Source organism: Muscardinus avellanarius (assembly GCF_963383645.1).
Source record: "Muscardinus avellanarius genome assembly, chromosome: 14".
Taxonomy (NCBI): Eukaryota; Metazoa; Chordata; class Mammalia; order Rodentia; family Gliridae; genus Muscardinus; species Muscardinus avellanarius.
In genome coordinates, this window is record NC_137800.1 from 21,208,343 (window position 1) to 21,228,242 (window position 19,900).

Genomic DNA, 19,900 nt, shown 5'->3' on the forward strand with positions numbered 1-19,900 from the left:
GACAGGAGGATCTCAGGCTTGAGGCTAGCCTCAGCAATTTAGGGGGGTCTCTGCAACTTAGTGAGACCCTCTTTCAAAATAAAAAATAAAATAGGGCTGGAGATATAGCTCACAAAACCCCTGAGTTAAATCCCCAGCATCATATAAAATAAAATAAAAATGAAGACGATTATCAGCATGAAGGGACACACACCATGTGGGTAAAACCATGATCGGGAGAGAATACTTCTCAGTGGATTCTGCAGAGATAAACCCCGAGTGTGGAGGAGGAGTTAAGGAGATTACAAAAGAAAATTCAAAAGAAATGGGAGCTAACCAAGAATATCAGCGCCTCGTCTTACTTTTCTCTGTTCTAGAAAAAAAAATAATAGTGACAGCAAAAGTGCTGGTGACTTCCAGGGTCACAGACCTACCGCATGTGATTCAGAGTGTAACTGGAGCTGAAAAGATGTGTTTTAGCCCAACCGCGGGCCCTGTATGCACAAGAATCACTGTGTGTACATGCCACGTGGGAGGGAGAATCAAGAAACTACAGAAATACAAGGATATTCAGTGAAACTGCTAAGCTCCTTTGTAGATTATCGCAAACTCACTTCTGAACCTCTACCGAAATCAATGTTCTGCTTGGGAAATCAAAGAGCTACTTTCCTCTGGTCAAATTCCGTCAGATGGACAAGTATGCTGGTGCTTACTCAGGATCCTCATTGACTGCGGCTTTTGCAGAAATGTGGACAGCGGGGCAAACTGCAAATCCATCACGGTGGATAACGATAAAATAAATATAAAAGAGAATTGTCCAAAGTCACCCTTTGATTTTTTTTTTTTTTTTTTTTTTTTTGGTGGTGGTACTAGGGCTTGAACGCAGAGGCATTCGGCCTCTGAGCTATAGGCTCAGCTCTATTATTGTTTCTTATTTTTGAAACAGGGTCTTGCTGAGTTGCGGAGGTTCTTCCTCGCTAATTGCTGAGGCTGGCTGTGAGCCTGCCATCCTCCTGTCTCAGTCTCTCAACTACTGGGATTCACAGGTGTGGGCCACCAAGCCCGGCTCACCCTTTGACTGAAGTAGAATATTCCCAAGACTGCTGAAATGCTGAGAATAGAAACAGCTTTTATTATACAATAATTCTAAAGATTCTCCTAACTTGATACTTTTGGTCAAGATATAGTTGGTGCTGTGACCTAAGGTATTTTTTTTTTATGGTACTGGGGGTGGAACCCAGAGGCTTTCTACCTCCAGGCTATACTCCCAGACCTTTTTTTTAATATATACTTTGTTTGGAAACAGGGTCTCACCAAGTTGCTGAGAGCCTCACTCAGTAGCTAAGGCTGGCTTCGAACCCATGCGATCCTCCTGTCTCAGCCTCCCAAGCGCAGGGATTACAAGCGTGCGCCACCACGCCCGGCTGACCTAAGGTATTTCAATTGCTTAAACTCTTTTTTATGACTTTACCGTTGTAGGGACAACACAAGATGCAGGGAGTGATGGGAGATGGGGAGACTCTTTGCCCAACTACTGCAAATCAGGGCTCATGATAATAAATGATTAGGATTATTTAAAAGAAAAGAAAAAAAGAATAAGAGGGCGAAAGCCCTCAGAAAATATAACTAAATGTAGGCATCAGAAAGTTGATTAAAGTAATATTTTAAAAGGGGAGATAGATGGTATCTAAAATTCTATTAAATCACTCTATAAAGATAGACGGTCTGGCTGTCTCACCAATCTCTAAACGGCAGAGGACAGTAATGGATTTTCTCATTACCCTAACGTCTATGGATTCTTAAAAGAAATTATTGTACTCAAAGAAATTTGTACTACCTCAGAATCAAAGCCAACTATAATTGCATAATGCCAAGAATAGACGTATGACTCTGGGGTAACCCAAGGACCATGGTCGCTTGGCTCAATCCCAGGCAATGGATCTAAAGCTATCTTGGTTTAGGTAAAATGGCCTGAGGGTGAGGAAGGAATATTTTAGTCAGATTATGGAACTCTTGAGCCTCGTATAATTTCCTACAAATCTGATATTGAAAAGCTAACATATGCTTGGCCGGGCATGGTGGCGCACACTTGTAATCCCAGCATATGGGAGGTTGAGACAGAGGATCGCAGTTCGAAGACAACCTCAGCTACTACTTAGTGAGGCCCTTTGCAACTCAGTGACACCCTGTTTCAAAATAAAGAATAAATAATCAGGCTCTGGATGTAGCTCTGAGGTAGAATGCCCCTGGGTTCCATCCCCAATACCACAAAAAGAAAAGAAAAGAAAAAGAAAAGAAAAGAAGAGAAAAGAAAAGGAAAGTTAACATATGCCAAGCGCAATGGCACATGTCTATAATCTTGGTATTTAGGAAGCTGAGACAGGAAGATCACAGGTGTGAGGCCAGCCTCAGAAACTCAGCAAAATCCTCAGCAACTTAGCAAGGCGATGTTTCAAAATAAAAAACAAATTAAAGTCCAAGGGTATACACAGGAGATAGAATGCACTGCATTCGATCTCCAGAATCTCCCTCAGAAAAATGTTAACAGGCAATATAATTGAAATGTGAAAGAAAATATGCACTTACCTCAATTATTAGAAAAAAGTTGTCCTGAAAATGTGTTTTTCATCCTCTTTTAATGGGGCATGGCAGATGGGAAACTTTAGAAATATGTAAGCTCACTCAGGTGGCTAATTTAAAACAATTAAAGAATAGACCGAAATGGACTAGGGTTGGATGTCTGAGGTGCAGAAAGAAATTTTTATTTCAATTAAAGGTCTTTTAGATGCAAGAATATTGATACCCACAAATTCCTTGTTTAATGGCCTGTAAGCAAAGCTGATGAATCCTGGAGATTCACTCTGTATTACAGATATATGAATAAATAATAACCCCGTGCCACAAGTCGTGCACAGTATTGTATTAACCATTCAAGTATTGTATCAACCTCAAACTGAAGGAGACTATTATTCTGTGACCGATTTGAGAAATGCTTTATTTTCCATCTCCACTTATGAAAAAATTCAAAACCAATTTGTATTCATGCGAGACAGATGTGGAAAAAATACACATTTGCTAAGCTTTCGTGCTTATTGCTGAACCTGATGAGACAGATTGCATGCAGTTGGAAGGTACTGTCATTCATTATATCAGTGACATAATGTGTATGAATCAATCTGAACACTAAGCCAGAACTGAATTATAAATGCTTATTAATCATAATATCCCAGAGGACTGCCAATTAACCCAGCTAGAGTACAATGAAGTCCCTAGATATCCCTTGCACAGAGATCCTTTAGACAATCAAACATAAGTTATTTTTCTGCTGATGCTAAAATCAAAGCAAAGATCACGAGGTTATTTGGTTTCAACAACTTAATGCAATGTCTGAGACATATTTTAGCTTTACTTCAAAAAATTACCCAGAAAAACCTGAATTTGGGGCTTGGGGAAAAAGCAAATTTTTCTCTTTTTGTTTAGCTCTTTAAAGAACCAAACTGTGACTCTCCTTTGAAAGAAGCCTTTTGTGACTCTATTACCTCCATGCTCATCGTAACACGCATTTTCAAAATGTCCCAGGAAAACAAGCAAACTGGCTGGAGTGTTTAGCAAAAGCTCAGGACTGACACCCAGCGGCCACTGATGGTATGTGGGACTAGACAGTAACATTACAATATCGAAGTAAGCACAACTTGAAAACGACGCTTGGCTTTTTATTATTATTGGAGTTTTCGTTGAAATTGTTTTCATTACAGAAGTACATTAATTTATCTTGAGGCATGAGATATGTATTGCTTTAGGATTCCATATGAGTGAGGTCAAGCGGTACCTGTCTTTCTGTACCTGGTTTATCTTGGCCCAATACTCTCCAGTTTCATCCATATGTTTACAAATGACAGGACTTCATTTTTTATATGACTTTGCTTAAATACCACATTTTCTTTATTAATTTATCCCTAATGAGACAACCAGCTTGATTTTTTTATCTTGACCCTTACAAATAGTTCTGCCGTAAATGTGGGTGTGCAGATATATTTTTGATGATTTTATTTCCTTTGTATACACACCCCCCCCCCAGTAGTGGAATTATTTCTTTGTTCTACAATAGGTGAACTAGTTACACTTGTAAGGTTCTTTTTCTCCACATCCTCACCAACACTTACCTGTTATCTTTTTGATTCTAGTAATTCTAACTGGTGTGCGGTGATATCTCACTGAAGTTTTCATTTGCCTTTCCCAGGTAAGTAGGCATTTTGAGCATTTTTATACATTTGTAGGACATGTGTAGGGCTTATTTTGAGAATATATCTCTGTAGGCCTATTACCTATTTTAATCATATTTTTTGCTGTTTTATCTATTAAGTTCCTTATTTGTTCTGAATATTTACCCATTGACAGAGAAAACATTTTCTCACATTCAGTTCTCTCTTCACTCTTTGTGTATGTGTGTGTGTGTGTGTGTGTGTGTGTGTGTGTGTGTGTGATACTGGGGGTGGAACTCAAGGCCTTTCTAACTCTGGCTATACTCCCAGAACTATTTCATATTTTATTTGGAAACAGGGTCTCACTAAGCAGCTGAGAGCCTAAGTAGCTGAGGCTGGCTTCGAACCTGCGATCCTCCTGTCTCAGCCTCCCAAGTGCTGGGATTACACACATACACCACCATGCCCTGCCCTCTCTTCATTCTTTTGATTGATTGCTGCACAGAGGAAAACTAAACACATTTTCTGCTTTGGGGAGAGAGAGAGTAAAAAATCAAAAACTTCCTTGTCCATTTCAATGTCCTTAAGGGCCCCAGTTATGTTTTCTTCTGGTAGTTGCATAGTTTCAGGTCTTACATTTAAATCTTTATTCATTATGACTTGACTTCTATACCTGGTGAGACATAGGGGCCCAATTTCATTCCTTTGCATATGGATATACAGTTTTCTCAGCATCATTTATTGAAAACACTGTCCTTTCTCTAGTAGATCTTTGCAGAATGTTGTCTGAAAAAAGGTGGCAATAGAAGTTTGGAATTACTTCTAAAGTCATTATTCTGTTCCATTGGTCTATGTGTCTGTTTTTATGCCGATACTAGTCTGCTTTGATTACTATAGTTTTGTAGTATATTTTGAAAACACGTAGTGAAATGCCTCTGGTTTGCCTCCCCAACCCCCAGTATTGCTCTAGATATTTGGGATTTTTCTATGGTTCCATACATATTTTAGGAGAGTTTTGCAAAGAATGTCATTAGCATTTTGATAGAGATTTATTACTCTATAGATATATTTGTGGATGTCGGACTTTTATTGTATTATCATATTATTATTTATTTATTTATGGTACTGAGGATTAAACCCAAAGGAAAATACTACCTCTGGAATACATTTTATCTTTTTAAAATTTATTTTATTTTTTTATTTTTATTTTTATTTTGGTGGTACTGGGGTTCCTGGAAACCCTTCTACCTCCGGGCTACACTCCCAGACACCTATTTTTTATATTGTTATTTGGAAACAGGGTCTCTTAAGCCAGTGTGGCTGGCTTCAAACCTGCGCCATCCTCCTGTCTCTGTCTCCCAAGCACAGGGATTACAAGCCTGCACCACCATGCCCTGCTTTATCTTTTATTTTGAAGCAGGAACTCACCAACTTACTGAGACTGGCTATGAAGCTGCAATTCTCCTGTCTCAGCCTCCTAAGTACTGGCATTACAGTCCTGTATCACCGGGCCCAGCTAGGATGGACATTTTTAAAATATTGATTCTTCCAACCTATAAATATGGACTTATTTCAGTTCTGTATGTATACTCCAATTCCTTTCATCAATGTTTTATAGTTCTCATTGTAGAGATGTTTTCTCTTTATTTAAATTTATTCCCAATGATTTTTGTTTTGTTTTGTTTGGGGATTTTTGTTGTTTTGTGATGGTAGCCATCATAAATAAAACTAGAATTTCATCCTTTTTTAGAGAATTAGCATTGACCTATAGAAACACTATTAATAGGGTGTTGTAAAGTAATTCCAGCATGGTATTCTATATTATGAAATTACTATGGAACTGGAGTGTCAAAATGTAGCATTCCTTAAACAACCCCCAGTAACTCCCAAAATGATTCTGTCAACTATCACTACTGGTTAGTCAGCCTGGCTGTCTATATGAGCAGAACAACATAAGAGATTCCCCCAGAAACTTCCAAAACAAGGTTTATTGCATAAACATTAGCTCCATCTAGGAATGAAGCAAGTCCTGTGTGAGTGATGCGGGCTTTGATATGCCCCTGGTGTTTGCCTGGGCTCTCTTTTCCCATACGTTGTGCCTCCTTTACTTTATTAAAAGCTTTATGCACAAATGCTGCATGAAGTCTTTTTAGTCCTTTCAATTATCTAGCCTAATTTTCATGATGTGCTGCTCATTTGTAGTATGAAGTGATGATAGCACCTACTTCCCCGGGTTGTTTAGAGAACTAAACTAAATCATTTAAACTGATTGAAACAGAGCGAACACAGTCAGTGCTTTTCGGTGGTACCTTCTGTCACTGAAACAATGGCATCTTCAAGGCTTATGTGCAGTCTTTCAGGGTTAAGGAAATATGGACTTGAAGATGGATATATCCTAATATATTGACTTTTTAATTGCCTTACTGCCACATATCACAATGAAATCTAAATATTTTGCTATAAATATATTTCTAACTTCAACTAATAAGATTAGCATAATTATACATTGAAATAATATGTTTATATAATGCTATGAAATTATTGGTTTCAAGAAAAGTTCAAATGATTTTAAGTTAAATGTTACGTGTGCCTGTTTAAGACACATTTGCTTTATAGTTCTTCTTCTACCACATTAATTACACAGAAGATGAATAAGATGCATGTTATATAATTTGTTTAAAAAACAAAGAAAAAACCTGGGCGTGGTGGCACATGCTTGTAATCCAGCATTCGAGAGGCTGAGACCGGAGGATCAAGGTTTGCCGACAGCCTCAGCTACTTAGTGAGGCCCTCTACAACTTAGTGAGACCCTGTTCCAAAGTAAAGAATAAAAAATTGGGCTGGGGATGTAGCTCGGAGGCCGAATACCCCTGGATTTCATTCCCAGACCCCCCAAAAAAAAAACAAAAACTATAAGTCAAAAGGTACATATGATTCAGAAACTTAATACAGCTTTTTAATATATTTTGCCTTTAATCTTAATGTCATCTATTAGTAATATTCAGAAAAAAACAGTTAAAACAGTTTAGTAGCACAAATATTTCTTTTTCTTTAATAATAATGATTTTGTGACTACCAATCCTTGTGAAATATATGAAAATTACTATTCTAGGGATGTGAACTTTGTTCAAATTAATATACATGACTAATATACTAGAATTTAATTTCCAAAGTGATGAAAATAATTTTATAGTAAGTTACTTTTTTCTTTGACTTTTAATTAAATGTATTCTATAAGGAATTGTAGATATGATTTGGATAATCATTAAAAATGAGTTATTTTTATTCATGACTTCTATTGCTTCAAAATTGAAAAGGGTCAGTGAAAATTTCCAATTAGAGTAAAACTTAAACTTTAGTACATTACAATATGTGCAAAAAACATAGATACCTATTGTACTTTGATACATATACTTATTTGAAATATTGTTCACATTTCAACATCAATTCTTTTTATCAATTCGTAAAAACTAATAGTGTCATTTTGAGTAGGATAAGTGTACTATATGCAATAAATATCTGTTGCCATAAGTGATAATACAATTAGGAAAGGGTTTTTTTTGTTTTGGGGGGGGTTTTTGGGGGGTCTGGGGATGAAACCCAGGGGCATTTGACCTCCGAGCTACACCCTCTGCCCTATTTTTTATTCTTTATTTTGAATCAGGATCTCACTAAGTTGCAGAGGGCCTCACTCAGTAGCTGAGGCTGTCCATGAACTGCGATCCTCCAGTCTCAGCCTCCTGAACGCTGGGATTAAAAGCATGCGCCACCACACCCGGCTAAGAAATCTTGAAGAATATAGGAGTGAGGTTAAAGAGATTATCAGCTAGAGCAAGTGGTAATAAAATTTTTGTAAGTTGGAAAAACTTCAAAAAATACATGGATTCTAGCAACCTGTATCATGAGTCTTAAATTAATAGACAATTTGTTCTATACTTCAGCATTTTAGAGAACTACCATCAAGGTTGACCACCAAAAAATTCTAATGACACTATCCACAATGTTGAAGGTCCTACTCTCAGTTCCAAAGTCTTATGAAAAAATTAATTCATACAAAAAATTTTTCTTATTTAATTTATTATTTTATTTTATTTTATTTTATTTTTTTGTGGTACTGGGGTTCCTGGAAGCCCTTCTACCTTTGGGCTACACTCCCAGACCTATTTTATACTTTCTTAGGATTTTTTTATACTTAAAATACTATATTATGTGCTATAATTGTGGTAGTGAATGAGACCAAAAGTTGTTTTATCCTCATACAGCTTATTCTAGAAGTAGAGACATTTTTTTTAAAAATAAAGGGTAAAATATAACTCTCATTGCTAAAAAAAAATAAAGAAAATAAAACAGGATAAGATAGAAATAAGGCAAGTGGAATTTATAGTAAAACTAACTGAGAAGATGCAACCAAAGTCAAAGAAAGAGAATGTGATGTTTCAGAGGAACGTGTATCAAGAAGGAAGAATAAGGTAGTTACTATGTTAAGATGAAAATCATTTGCAAAATTATTATCATTTGCAGGAACAGCGATTTCCATTTTGTGGAGGAAAGCTTGATTAAAATGAAATGAAGCGAGAACAGTCTGTGGGGAGAGAGGGGATCTGGGTAACTGTTTAAAGAAACTTTCCTTATGCAAAGTAAAAAAAAAATGGAGGTATAGAACTGGTGGGGACTGTGGAGCTAAGAAAATCTATTTCCTGGTTGATCAATTGCTTTGAAAAATGAAAGTTAATATAACATGAAGTACTGAAAATATCAAGTTTTCAGTAATATGAAAAGAAAACCATAATATTGAATAGAATGGGATACTTTCAGGATTGACATCCTTGGGTAAGTGAGAGAATGTCCAGTGTGTGGCTAGAGGTAGGAAAGGGGGCGGGGCAGAAGCAATGAGCCTCCATCACAGAGCAAAGGAGGGCAGAGTAGGAGTGGTAGTGGAAATATTCTCATTAAAACATGGCAGATGTCACCTGAAAATTAACAGAAAGGAAAAAGAATGTGGTGGTTGAGTCTGAGTTTATGTTACACAACTTTTAAATGACCGATTGTGCACATTGAGTTGCTGTGGTATTCGGCTCCCATTCGGTGCTTTCAGAAGAGCAGAAAATAATGGCAACTCTGGAGACTTGAATAAAAATATTTCCTATGGCAACAGGAAAATGGATGAGCCTGGAAAGCCTTAGGTTAAGTGAGATTGGTCAGTCACTGAGAGTGAAGAGTCGTATGTTTTCTTTCCTATGTGGAAATTAGGCATGATCCGGATACATGAAGGACTTTAGATGATGCAGTGGAGCAATGGAGAGGACCAAGGAGGGGGATGAAGAATAAATAAACATCCGTTGATGTGATGTACATATGTGAAATTATCAATGCCAATCTTAATACCACATATGGGAAAAGGGAGGGAGAGGGGAGGAAGCTAGGGCGAAGCCTACCAAAGGCTGTGTGCATACACACCCCTCTCTCTGGACTACATTATAGTGTAAGACTGCAAAGCACTAGTAAAAGTATATATAAAACTTTAAAAAAAGAAAGAGAAAATTTAAATAAATATGCCTTGTAATAAGAGAGAGAATTGAAAGGTACATAGTTTTTCAACATTCTCTGGATAATACTGACACAAAACGGCTATGTCTATCCACTTGGAAGACATATCTGTTTAATTGGAAGGAAATCTCTTTCCATTTATAGCCTCCTTCTTGATTAGTTATTTTAGGCAGTCTTCAATGCTGAAGCAGGAACTGTTAATTATACATAAATACATATGAACTTAAATTAACTTATGTTAAGGTTATTTTTTGTCATGCATAAAATAAATATTCCAAGTCATTAATTAATAAATTGTGCAAGTAACACAAGGCAGAGATTTTTGCCTGTCTTGGTTACTGAAGTATCTAAAACACCTATTATATTGTCGGGCATATTGGTTGTCTATTAAATATTTGCTAGTAAATTGAATGAATGACAGGACGCATGACTCTTAGGACTATTGCGTTCTCATTTAATGTGGCCCATTAGACAAGAATTCAGATTCTACCTTGAAGGTGACATCAGCCACCAGACCAAATAGGAGGTTGCTGAGGCTTTCACCTCCCACAGACAAACTGAGTAAATACTAGCTCGTACATTAATTCTTTCCAAGAGAAAGAAACGCCTTACACATTTGAGAACAGAGGAAATATCCACTCAAAATAGATAGGAAAAATGAAAATACATTCAACCCTAAACCCCAGGCCTTAAAGTCAGGAAGGAGTCCCTGACTCAAAGCTGGATCTTGAGGGCACAGGGTCTGTACCACACATATGGCTCCCAACTTTTACAAGCCTGACCAGAGAGTTTAATTTTAAACCACTTTTCTCATGAAATGATAGAGGACAGGGAATGGAAGGATTTCCTTCAAGTAAAAATTCCACAAAGAAATCTTAAGTTATAGGACTACTCCCAGCAGCAATAGCCCCTAGGATCACTCTGGCTCCCAACAGCCTCCTGAAAACTGTTTACATGTCTACCTTGCCAACAATGTCAGAGGTTCTGACCTCTGACAAGCCTTTGCCTGGGAACTAGCTAGCTAATAAACTGGAGGGACAGCACACCCCACATCTTTTTCCTCAATGTGCTCAGTTAAATATCTGCAATCTTTCCTGAAGGGAATTTGGGGTACCGCTCCATGACTGAGTTGGAGATTGGTACTACCCATAACTTCTCCCTTGGTGCATGCCAATATAACTCCAAATTAGAAGATTCCCTGCATAAGTAAGGCCTAAGACTTCTGCTTGCTGGAAGTAATAGTAGACATGCCTTCTCCCCTGGCTTGCTCTGGCAAAAAAAAATATCCGGATCTGCAGACTCTCTCTGGAAGTAGTTTCTGCACACATTGAGCACCCAACTTTCAAAGTCTCCCCAAGGGACTGGCTCCGAAATCACCTAGCTCTAGGAGATGGCACGCTCTGAAATCCTGAGTCTCCAAGACCACAGAGCACAAAAAGGCGCTTTTAAGTTTGCAAACATTTAGAGACTATTTTCCTGGGTTCACAATGAGCAGTCTGAACAAGAGTAAAGGCATCTACTATAGAGCTCTCCTTGACATAGGGCAAAATGTGTAGAAAATAAACTCTCTTTCTTCCTTTCTCCATAAAAAAGGACCTGAAACACACTTCTAACACCCCAGTACCTCCAGCTATATCTCAAGGGACTAGCTTCAGTCAAGTTGCAGATTACAGCCGGGCGTGGTGGCGCTCGCTTGTAATCCCTGCACTTGGGAGGCGGAGACAGGAGGATCGCACTGGTTCAGAGCCAGCCACGCTGGCTTAAGAGACCCTGTTTCCACATAAAAAAGTTAAAAAATAGGTCTGGGAGTATAGCCTGTGGGAGTGTATCCCGGAGGTAGAAGGGCTTCCAGGAACCCCAGTACCACAAAAAAAAAAAAAAAAGTTGCAGATTATACCATCAACAAGCAAAAATTAGTAGCACTTCTACATACTAAAAACGAACTGTATAAAAAAGAAATTGAGAAAAAAAAAACTTTGAGTAGCACCAAGAAAACATTAAAAACTTAAGAGTAAACTTAACCAAGGATGATGAAGGATCTGTTCACTAAAACTATGTAAAATTAGAACATGCAGGCGCGGTGGAACATACTAGTAATCCCAATACTTGGAAAGCTGAGACAGGAAGATCTCAGGTTCAAGGACAGCCTCATAACTTAGTGAAAACTTCTGCAATTCTTCTAAAAGAATAAAATAGAGCTGGAGGTGTAGCTCAGAGGTAGAATACCCCCGAGTTCCATCCCCAGTACCACAGGGGGGAAAAATGAACATAATAAAGACAACACAGGTAAATGGAAACATATTCCATATTCAGGGGTTAGAATTAATACTGCTAACTATCTGTATAACCCAAAGTGATCTACAGACTCAATATAATCCCTATTAAAATTCCAATATATTTTTTGCAAAAATAAACAAAACAATTCTCAACTTCTCATGGTCTCACAAAAGACACCTAAAGCAGCCTTGGATAAAAAGAACAAAGCTAGAGATATCACACTACTTGATTTGAAAGTATAACACAAAGATCATTTAATCAAAATAATATGGTATGGGCATATTAACAGACATCTTAACTAATGGGACAGAATAGAAATCCCCAGAAATAAATCCAAGTAATTATGGCTAGCTAATTTTTTTTACAAAGTTGCCAAGAAAACTCAATGGGAAAAGGACAGTCTCTTCGATGGTATTAAAAGAATTGTATATCCACATGTGGAGAATGGAATTGGACTGTCATCTCACACAAAATGGCTTAAAGACTTAAACACAAGACATGACATCATAAAAGTACTAAAAGAAAGCATTCGGGGAAAGCTCAATACTGTGGTGTGGTTATTTCTTGGGTGAGACTCCAAAAAGTCCTAACAACAAAACATGAGAATAAATGAATGGAATTGTATCAGATGAAAAAGCTTCCACACAGAAAAGGAGACAGCAGAGTGAAGAGAAAAACCCACATTTTGGAGAGAAAAAAAAAAAAGATTTGCAAATCATATATCTAGTAACTGTATTTTTTTATTTTTATTTATTTATTTATTTATTTTTTGCAGTACTGGGAATGGACCCCAGGGGCATTCTACCTCTGAGCTATATCCTATCCCTATTTTTATTCTTTATTTTGAAACAGGCTCTCACTGAGTTGCAGAGGGCCTCACTAAGTAGCTGAGGCTGTCTGTGAACCTCCATCCTCCTGTCTCAGCCTCCTAAATGCTGGGATTACAAGCGTGCCCCACCACACCTGGCTAGTAACTGTAATTATTAACCGGGCACTGCCAATACTTGTCCCATTTTTCTGTACCTAACTGATCCATCTCTTCCTTTTGATTTGACCTCATTTTATTTTTAAATAAACTATAAACTTTGAAAAGTTAAAATAATTTCTTATTGGCTTAGGAGTCATTCTTTTTAGATTCACCTAGCACATCTCCTCTGTCATTTAGTTTGTGCTGGTTTATGCCTAGGGGACAATATTAATTGAAGATATTAGCTGCTGCTATTATTTCTCTGTTGTTGAATTTTAACACTAGCTTGAATTTTAAGTAAAATAAATGAAGCAGGGAAAAATGCATTTCCTCATAAGCTGTATACAATTTAACAACTCAAAGTCAAGTTTAGAATTAAGAGAATTATAATACATAGGCCATGCCTGCCCACCTCCCTGCTCATCCGTGTCACTGTTGGTTTCTTGGTTTTTCTAGCTAGAAGCCTTTTTTCTTCCATCCTCAGTCACATTTCAGATGCTAATTCATCTGTGAAAGTAACTTGCCTCTTTGGGAGTTGCCCATAATACCCATAATGTTTTATGTGACTTGCTTATGGCACTTACCACTTCTCATCTTGTATTCTATTAATTTTCTCCACCTACAAAACGATAAATCTTTTGAATGGAGAAACATGCTCTTTTCTCTTCTTTTTGTTTAATAGTTGCTTTGCTTCCTTGCCTAACACAGTAACTGGAGAGAAAAAGTCAAGGTCAGAGGTTCTGACATTGACCTTTCTACCTTCCAACTGCTTGCTACCGCGGATAGGGTGAAATCCTCAGCAAATGTTCCTAATATCTGTCTAATGTACCTAATATCAATCTCAGCTTCTTCTCTAAAATGTGGGGATAATACTTAGCCCACAGAGTTGTCATAAGGATTAAATTAATTTACGCATAAATATTCTCTTGAAATCATACAGGAGGTAGAGTAAAAGCTCAGTTACTGTCAACATTTATTATTTTGTGGATAGTGGATATGCAAACCATCTTTAAATATGAGTAAGTTGAGCCCAACTGTCTATACAAGGTTTTATTTTTTTAGCATTTTATTATATTTTAATATTTTATTATTTTTAACATTTTAAATATACATATTTTAATTATATGATAAACTACCACCTCCCAAGTCGTTTTCAAGATTTGCCCCACAGGCTTCATGTCTCACATAATCTTTTTCCACGAAGCATTATGAAGAAAGCCCAGACATCACAGTTTCATTAGGGGACATTTTTCAAAACCTAAATCATGAATTAATGATGAATAAAAATGCATACCAAGTAACCATTTTCTGGGAAAGCTTTAGGGAATATCATCCAGTCTCTTTTCTCTGAATTGTCTAATGATGTTAGGGGACATATTTTGCCCTCAGATATGTTGACAATTTTAATTTTACATCAATACAGTTTGTCCCTAAGTCCCATCATTTATAAAGTAATTATTTAAAAGGGAAAAATAGAATTTTGATTTAAAAATTCATTTCTCCTGATTTCTAATTCTGAATCTTACATGTTTAATACATGCAACTATTATTTGGTAATTCCCATAGGCTGTGAAAATACATACAGAGAAAAAACAAAAGATTGTCTTAGACACAAATAGAGACAAGCACACATGTATGCAATATGATTTAATTGATTGCAACCTTTTTGCAAGCAGGTAACATGCTACATCACATCTCTCAGAATACCAGGGATATTAAGTTAACTCAATTATATTATGAGCTAAATGCTGAAAATTTTAGATATTTTGCATATTGCATTAATAAGTCGTGCTTGATGACTGGTACTCATTGTTTATATGACATTTATTTTGAGCCAAGCAATTCTAGAGTTATAGGTGCTGATCAGTTGATATTTATTTTTAATATTCTCTTTTAAATAATAACTACTATATTGTTTACCAAATGGCAAGCAGCAGCAAAATAGTATTCCACAAAATAATTTTTTATTTTATTTATTTGTTTGTTTGTTTGTTTTTTTATTGTTGGTACTGGGGGTAGAACTCACAGGCTTTCTACCTCCGGGCTACACTTCCAGACCCATTTTATATTTTATTCGGAAACAGGGTCTCACTAAGTTGCTGAGAGCCTCACTCAGTAGCTGAGGCTGGCTTCGAACCTGTGTGATCCTCCTGTCTCAGCCTCCCAAGCGCGGGTATTACAAGCATGCGCCACCACGCCCGGCTTAATTTTTTTAGAATGATGTATAAAAATTATGAGGATAGAAGGTTCCTAATACTACATTGGACTTCGATGTTTTTGTAAAATTTGTTTCCTTAAAATGTAATAAGGTTAAATATTAAAATAGTGAGCTTGAAAATGAAGCGTGAAAAAATGCCGTGAATACATTTCTGCAAAGACTTTAATTGTCGGGCAATCACTTCTGTTCTAAATACATTCTGTTTTAATATAAGACTGGACGTACAGTAGTAGAAAGAGTTCAAGAACACAACTGGTAAACATAGAACCTAGCCATCTGAAATATGCAATTAGGGCTGGAGGATCTGAAAGGGTGGATGTCAGCAATAATTAAGCAGAAAATAAATCATTAACTTCTCAGTTAATCAGCTTATCTTTCCATGAGTCATCAGCTCTTTCAAAAGGTTACACTTCTTTCATTATTTGGCTAATTTATGTTTCTTAAATCAACACCCAGCCAGGGTGAGGCTAATGGTTCTATTTATTTTGTGCAATAATTCTGCCTATTTACCAGTGATTGATAACTGAGTATAAACACTGGGCCTTGAGTCACTCTGTATCCAGCACTGACCCTGTTTTTGCCTAAGAGATCGAGGTGAACAGTGGACATATTTTAGCTGATTGAACAGTGAAACTCAATTCTTTCTGGCTTTTCAGTGAAACAGCTCTGTCCAATTGATCACTCACTAAAATTCTTGCAGTCAACACCGAAGGCTCTCATTTTCATCAAAATGTTTGGTGGGGACTTTGTAAGTATAACACTTATTTCTGTAAAATTTTCCAGTCTTTTGAAACTTAACTCTTACTTATAAAATTTCATTTGTGTTACTTGATATTTTCAACAGAAAATATTGGATTTTAAATTTGTTTTCATTAAAATTGTAATTAGTAGATGCTCAATAAATCTTTCAAATGGCATTCATATAATTAAGTCTTAAATCCATGCTGATGTATTATTCTATAGAGTCAACTAAGTTGCTTTTACATAAGTAACCTATTTCAAATTCAGACTGCAGTTGTAATAAAATTTTGTCTCCATATTTATTTCTCTATATAAGAAATTAAAATAATTGTGATGGTTAATTTTAAGTCCATAATTGCTTCATATTACCTTGATTAATTTCACACAATTATCTTAAACCAAGTATGACTCAGTCATTTTATTTTTTATCTGAATAATTTAACCTGTTTGGGTTGCCCAATAAATTTTGAAGAGTCAACTTACCTAAAAATGTATTATCTGAAATTTTCATATTGTCTTGGAAATTATATATGTGTGCATGTGTATTGATGATCACATGTTTTTTTTAAAAAAATCTATATAATAAAAAAAGGTTTCCAAAAATATTTATGCAAAATAAATCACGATTAGGTTAAATTTTTGCACAATTCTGTTTGTTCATTTACCAAATATTAATTCCTATAATTTTTTAAATTTTTTATTGGTGCATTGTAGCCATTGATCTGAATGGAGTACAAGATGGTGGAGGCATACATGCACACATTCACCCAATTAGCCCTTATCCACTTCTGGCCCAATTCCCTCCCCCTCCCTCCTTCTCATGTTTGGCTTAGTAATTGACTTTGATATGTTTGTGAATGTGCATAATGGATATTAGATAATTTCCCTCTTCCAAGCTTCCAGCCCCTCAGTCAGGTCGCCTCATTTACTCATCTATAGTTTCTCTTCTTCATCTAGAATTCCTCCTATGACCCATTTTCTCCGTAGCTTTTGCGTATTAGGGAGAGCTTCCAATTTCTTATTTTTTGTGACTAACTTTTTTTGTGTGGGAGGGTCTGGGGATGAAACCCAGGGGCATTTGACCTCCAAGCTACACCCCCTGCCCTATTTTTTTATTCTTTATTTTGAAACTGGGTCTCACTGATTTGCAGAGGGCCTCACTAAATAGCTGAGGCTGTCCACGAACTGCAATCCTCCAGTCTCAGCCTCCCAAATGCTGGGATTACAAGCGTGCGCCACCATGCCCAGTGGATTTTTTATTTCTATATTTTGTGTTTTAAAATAAATATTAAATAAGCACTTCAGATGTGGTTACTTTCCATTACTTTTGGCTTAACAATCTTAATTTTATCTTAAAATTTCATACCCTCATTTTGCTGTTGAAAGTTAATCATTATTATTAATTGTGGGTTAATTATATTTTACTACAGAGAAATAAAATATCAGGTAATTTAGGCAGCATGGTAAATTATTTAATTTTTAAAAGCCTATACTTTTCTCTCTTTCTAGTCATTCAATAAATAAATTTTTTATTTATTCATGTACAATTTTGTGCTTAAATACAAATTGCATTTTGTACTTTGCATTTATTCAAGTACAATTATTTGAAACTAATTATATTGTGATTTGTGTGCTCTATAGTCTTATGTTAGTAATTGTGAATTTATCAAAAATACATTGAGATTAATTGTTATATTTCAGATATTAAAATTTACTGTGACAATGAAAGTTTTAGAGAATGTAATGATTTTCTATGCGTCTAGAGCAATTAAAGAAAAAGAGAGGTTGGAAAGCTGGATTTGATCACACCTAAAAATTCATTTTAAGTATTTTTATTAGCTTCACTAGAGATATTATGTTTTCTATATAATCTCCACAAGTGTGGATAACAAAACTGGTTTTCATCATCAGTATCATTAATTTTAAAGCATTTTAATGTAAATATTCAAAGTGATCAGAATTTGGTGTTAAAGAGGCCAGTATTTAAGGCCATGTCCATTTATTTAATCTCTGTTTGGAGTCTGGTTTCCTTAAACAAGAGGCCAGCTCTTTCATAGGAAGAAAATTCTCATTTCATAATGTAGATAATTATTAAGTGGGTTGCTTGCTAAAAACTAGACTCATAGGCCCTCTGCTATGCAGTTCTGATTCAGTATATATGACATTTGACAACACACACTTGACATTAAAAATTACCATTTTTTAAACCCACTGAGGTAGTTCATTACTGTCAGTTATAAAATATAAAAAATTAAACATACATCAAGAAAGAAGAAAGAGCCATAGAAATGTAATTACATTTCTAATAGAAATAAGTATATGTAATACTTTAAAGTTACCTTCTAGAATTATGATGTTCCCCAATGATTAAAGTAGTTTGTGTTTGTTACATTAAAAGTATAAATTTACCTGTGGTGTAATAGGTGTATTTTACTTATTCGCTTGACTTATAAGATCATCTATGAATAGAAAGGCTTAATTAAGTGATTACTGCAAACCTGGCTGTATTTTGATTTAAAATAATCAGTTTTAAGTCATGTTTCAGGAAGATTTTAATGTAATATTTCTCTTAGACTGAAGAAAATTGCATTGCAGAATGTAAAACAATTGCCCATGACAAAGTCCAAACCAGATCTCGAGAACTCAAAAAGTATTTTTTACTAAGCCTCTTCTGAATATCTTGACCTAATTTTTCTGGAGGAATTGTTTGATATGGTCCATTTTACCATCAGCTGACCCACCTTTTCTGTATAGTTACATATATTTTTACAAGTTCATTTTTGTTATACCATTCCTTTTGACTTCTTTATTAACTTTAATCTTATTTTCTTTTTGATTCTTATGACACTTCTTCATATTTCTACCATATTTACTAACTGAGGAAAAAATGCTCCTCATAGCACTACCAAAAGCAACATAACATATTGGTATCATACATCCATATATTCTATACCTTAAATAACATGTCAGTGGAATTACTAATAAAATTATTATTAAGTTTTTATTAATCATTATTAAAATATATTGTATATAAATTAGAAGTATTATTATTAAAATATCTGCTCAAGAAAATTCCCATTGGGCGGTAGGACCTTCACATACCCTGTCTAATTTGATACTCAGCAAACTCTTTTATAAGAGTACAAAAACTTTGAAGTACTTCTTGGATATACTCACTGGTTTTACCTATATTATTTTTAGCCCTCACAGTCTTCAAGAAAAGTATTTTTTCCCATTTTCCAGAAGAAAATATAGAGACTCAGGAACATGAAGTACTTTTTCCAGGGGTGAAAATCAGAAAGTGGCAGATGTAGAATCTTGTGTAATTTCAAAGCCATTTATTTATAAAGTGAGAGAGGTCTAAATATGATTATTCTATGTAATTTATGACTTTATGTTATGATTTCAAAACTATCCATTGATAGATATAGAAAGTGAGAAAAGGGACATAGAGAATAGTGAGCAAGAGATTTGAGAGAGAGGGAGAGGGACAGAGTAAGAGTGCATGAGAGAGAGAAAGAGAGCGATGTCTAAACATGATTATTCTACAGAAACATAACAAAGCAGAGTAGATTCTTGTGAACTCGTTCAAGAGACGTGGTATCAGCAGCTATATCTTTACACTGCTCGTATGTAAGTTTGCTCCAGAATGATTCCAGAGCACAGTTGAGCAAAAGTCACTTAGTGTATGTCTACAGCAGGTAAGAAGACATTCAGTATGTAAGCCCAAATGGGATAGAATAAATGGGTTGGTTTTTAGCAATGAACTGCACATAGTGAATCAGAAACGAATTCAGGGCACATTTTCCAGGAATGGGAGCAGAGGCTGCTGATAATGAAAGATCATTTTCAAAGCAGACCTTTTCTACAGAGAGGCGCTCCTGGGAGGAAAACTTCCATCAAAGAAATCTAACTTTGATTGTTTATCTGCAATATGACTTACTGAACAAATACTATTAAAAGGTTATT

General features: G+C 35.7%; 1 protein-coding gene across 1 annotated transcript in view; it reads left to right on the forward strand.

The window, feature by feature from the left end:
* Positions 1 to 208: 208 nt before the first annotated feature.
* Positions 209 to 19,900, forward strand: part of ANXA10 (annexin A10) — a gene marked incomplete at both ends in the record, with an annotated part of 91,105 nt that continues 71,413 nt past the window's right edge. The window contains one exon of the mRNA XM_080710223.1: positions 209 to 475. Within this exon, the coding sequence (XP_080566349.1) occupies positions 209 to 475 (267 nt within the window). The remainder of the gene's footprint in view (positions 476 to 19,900) is intronic.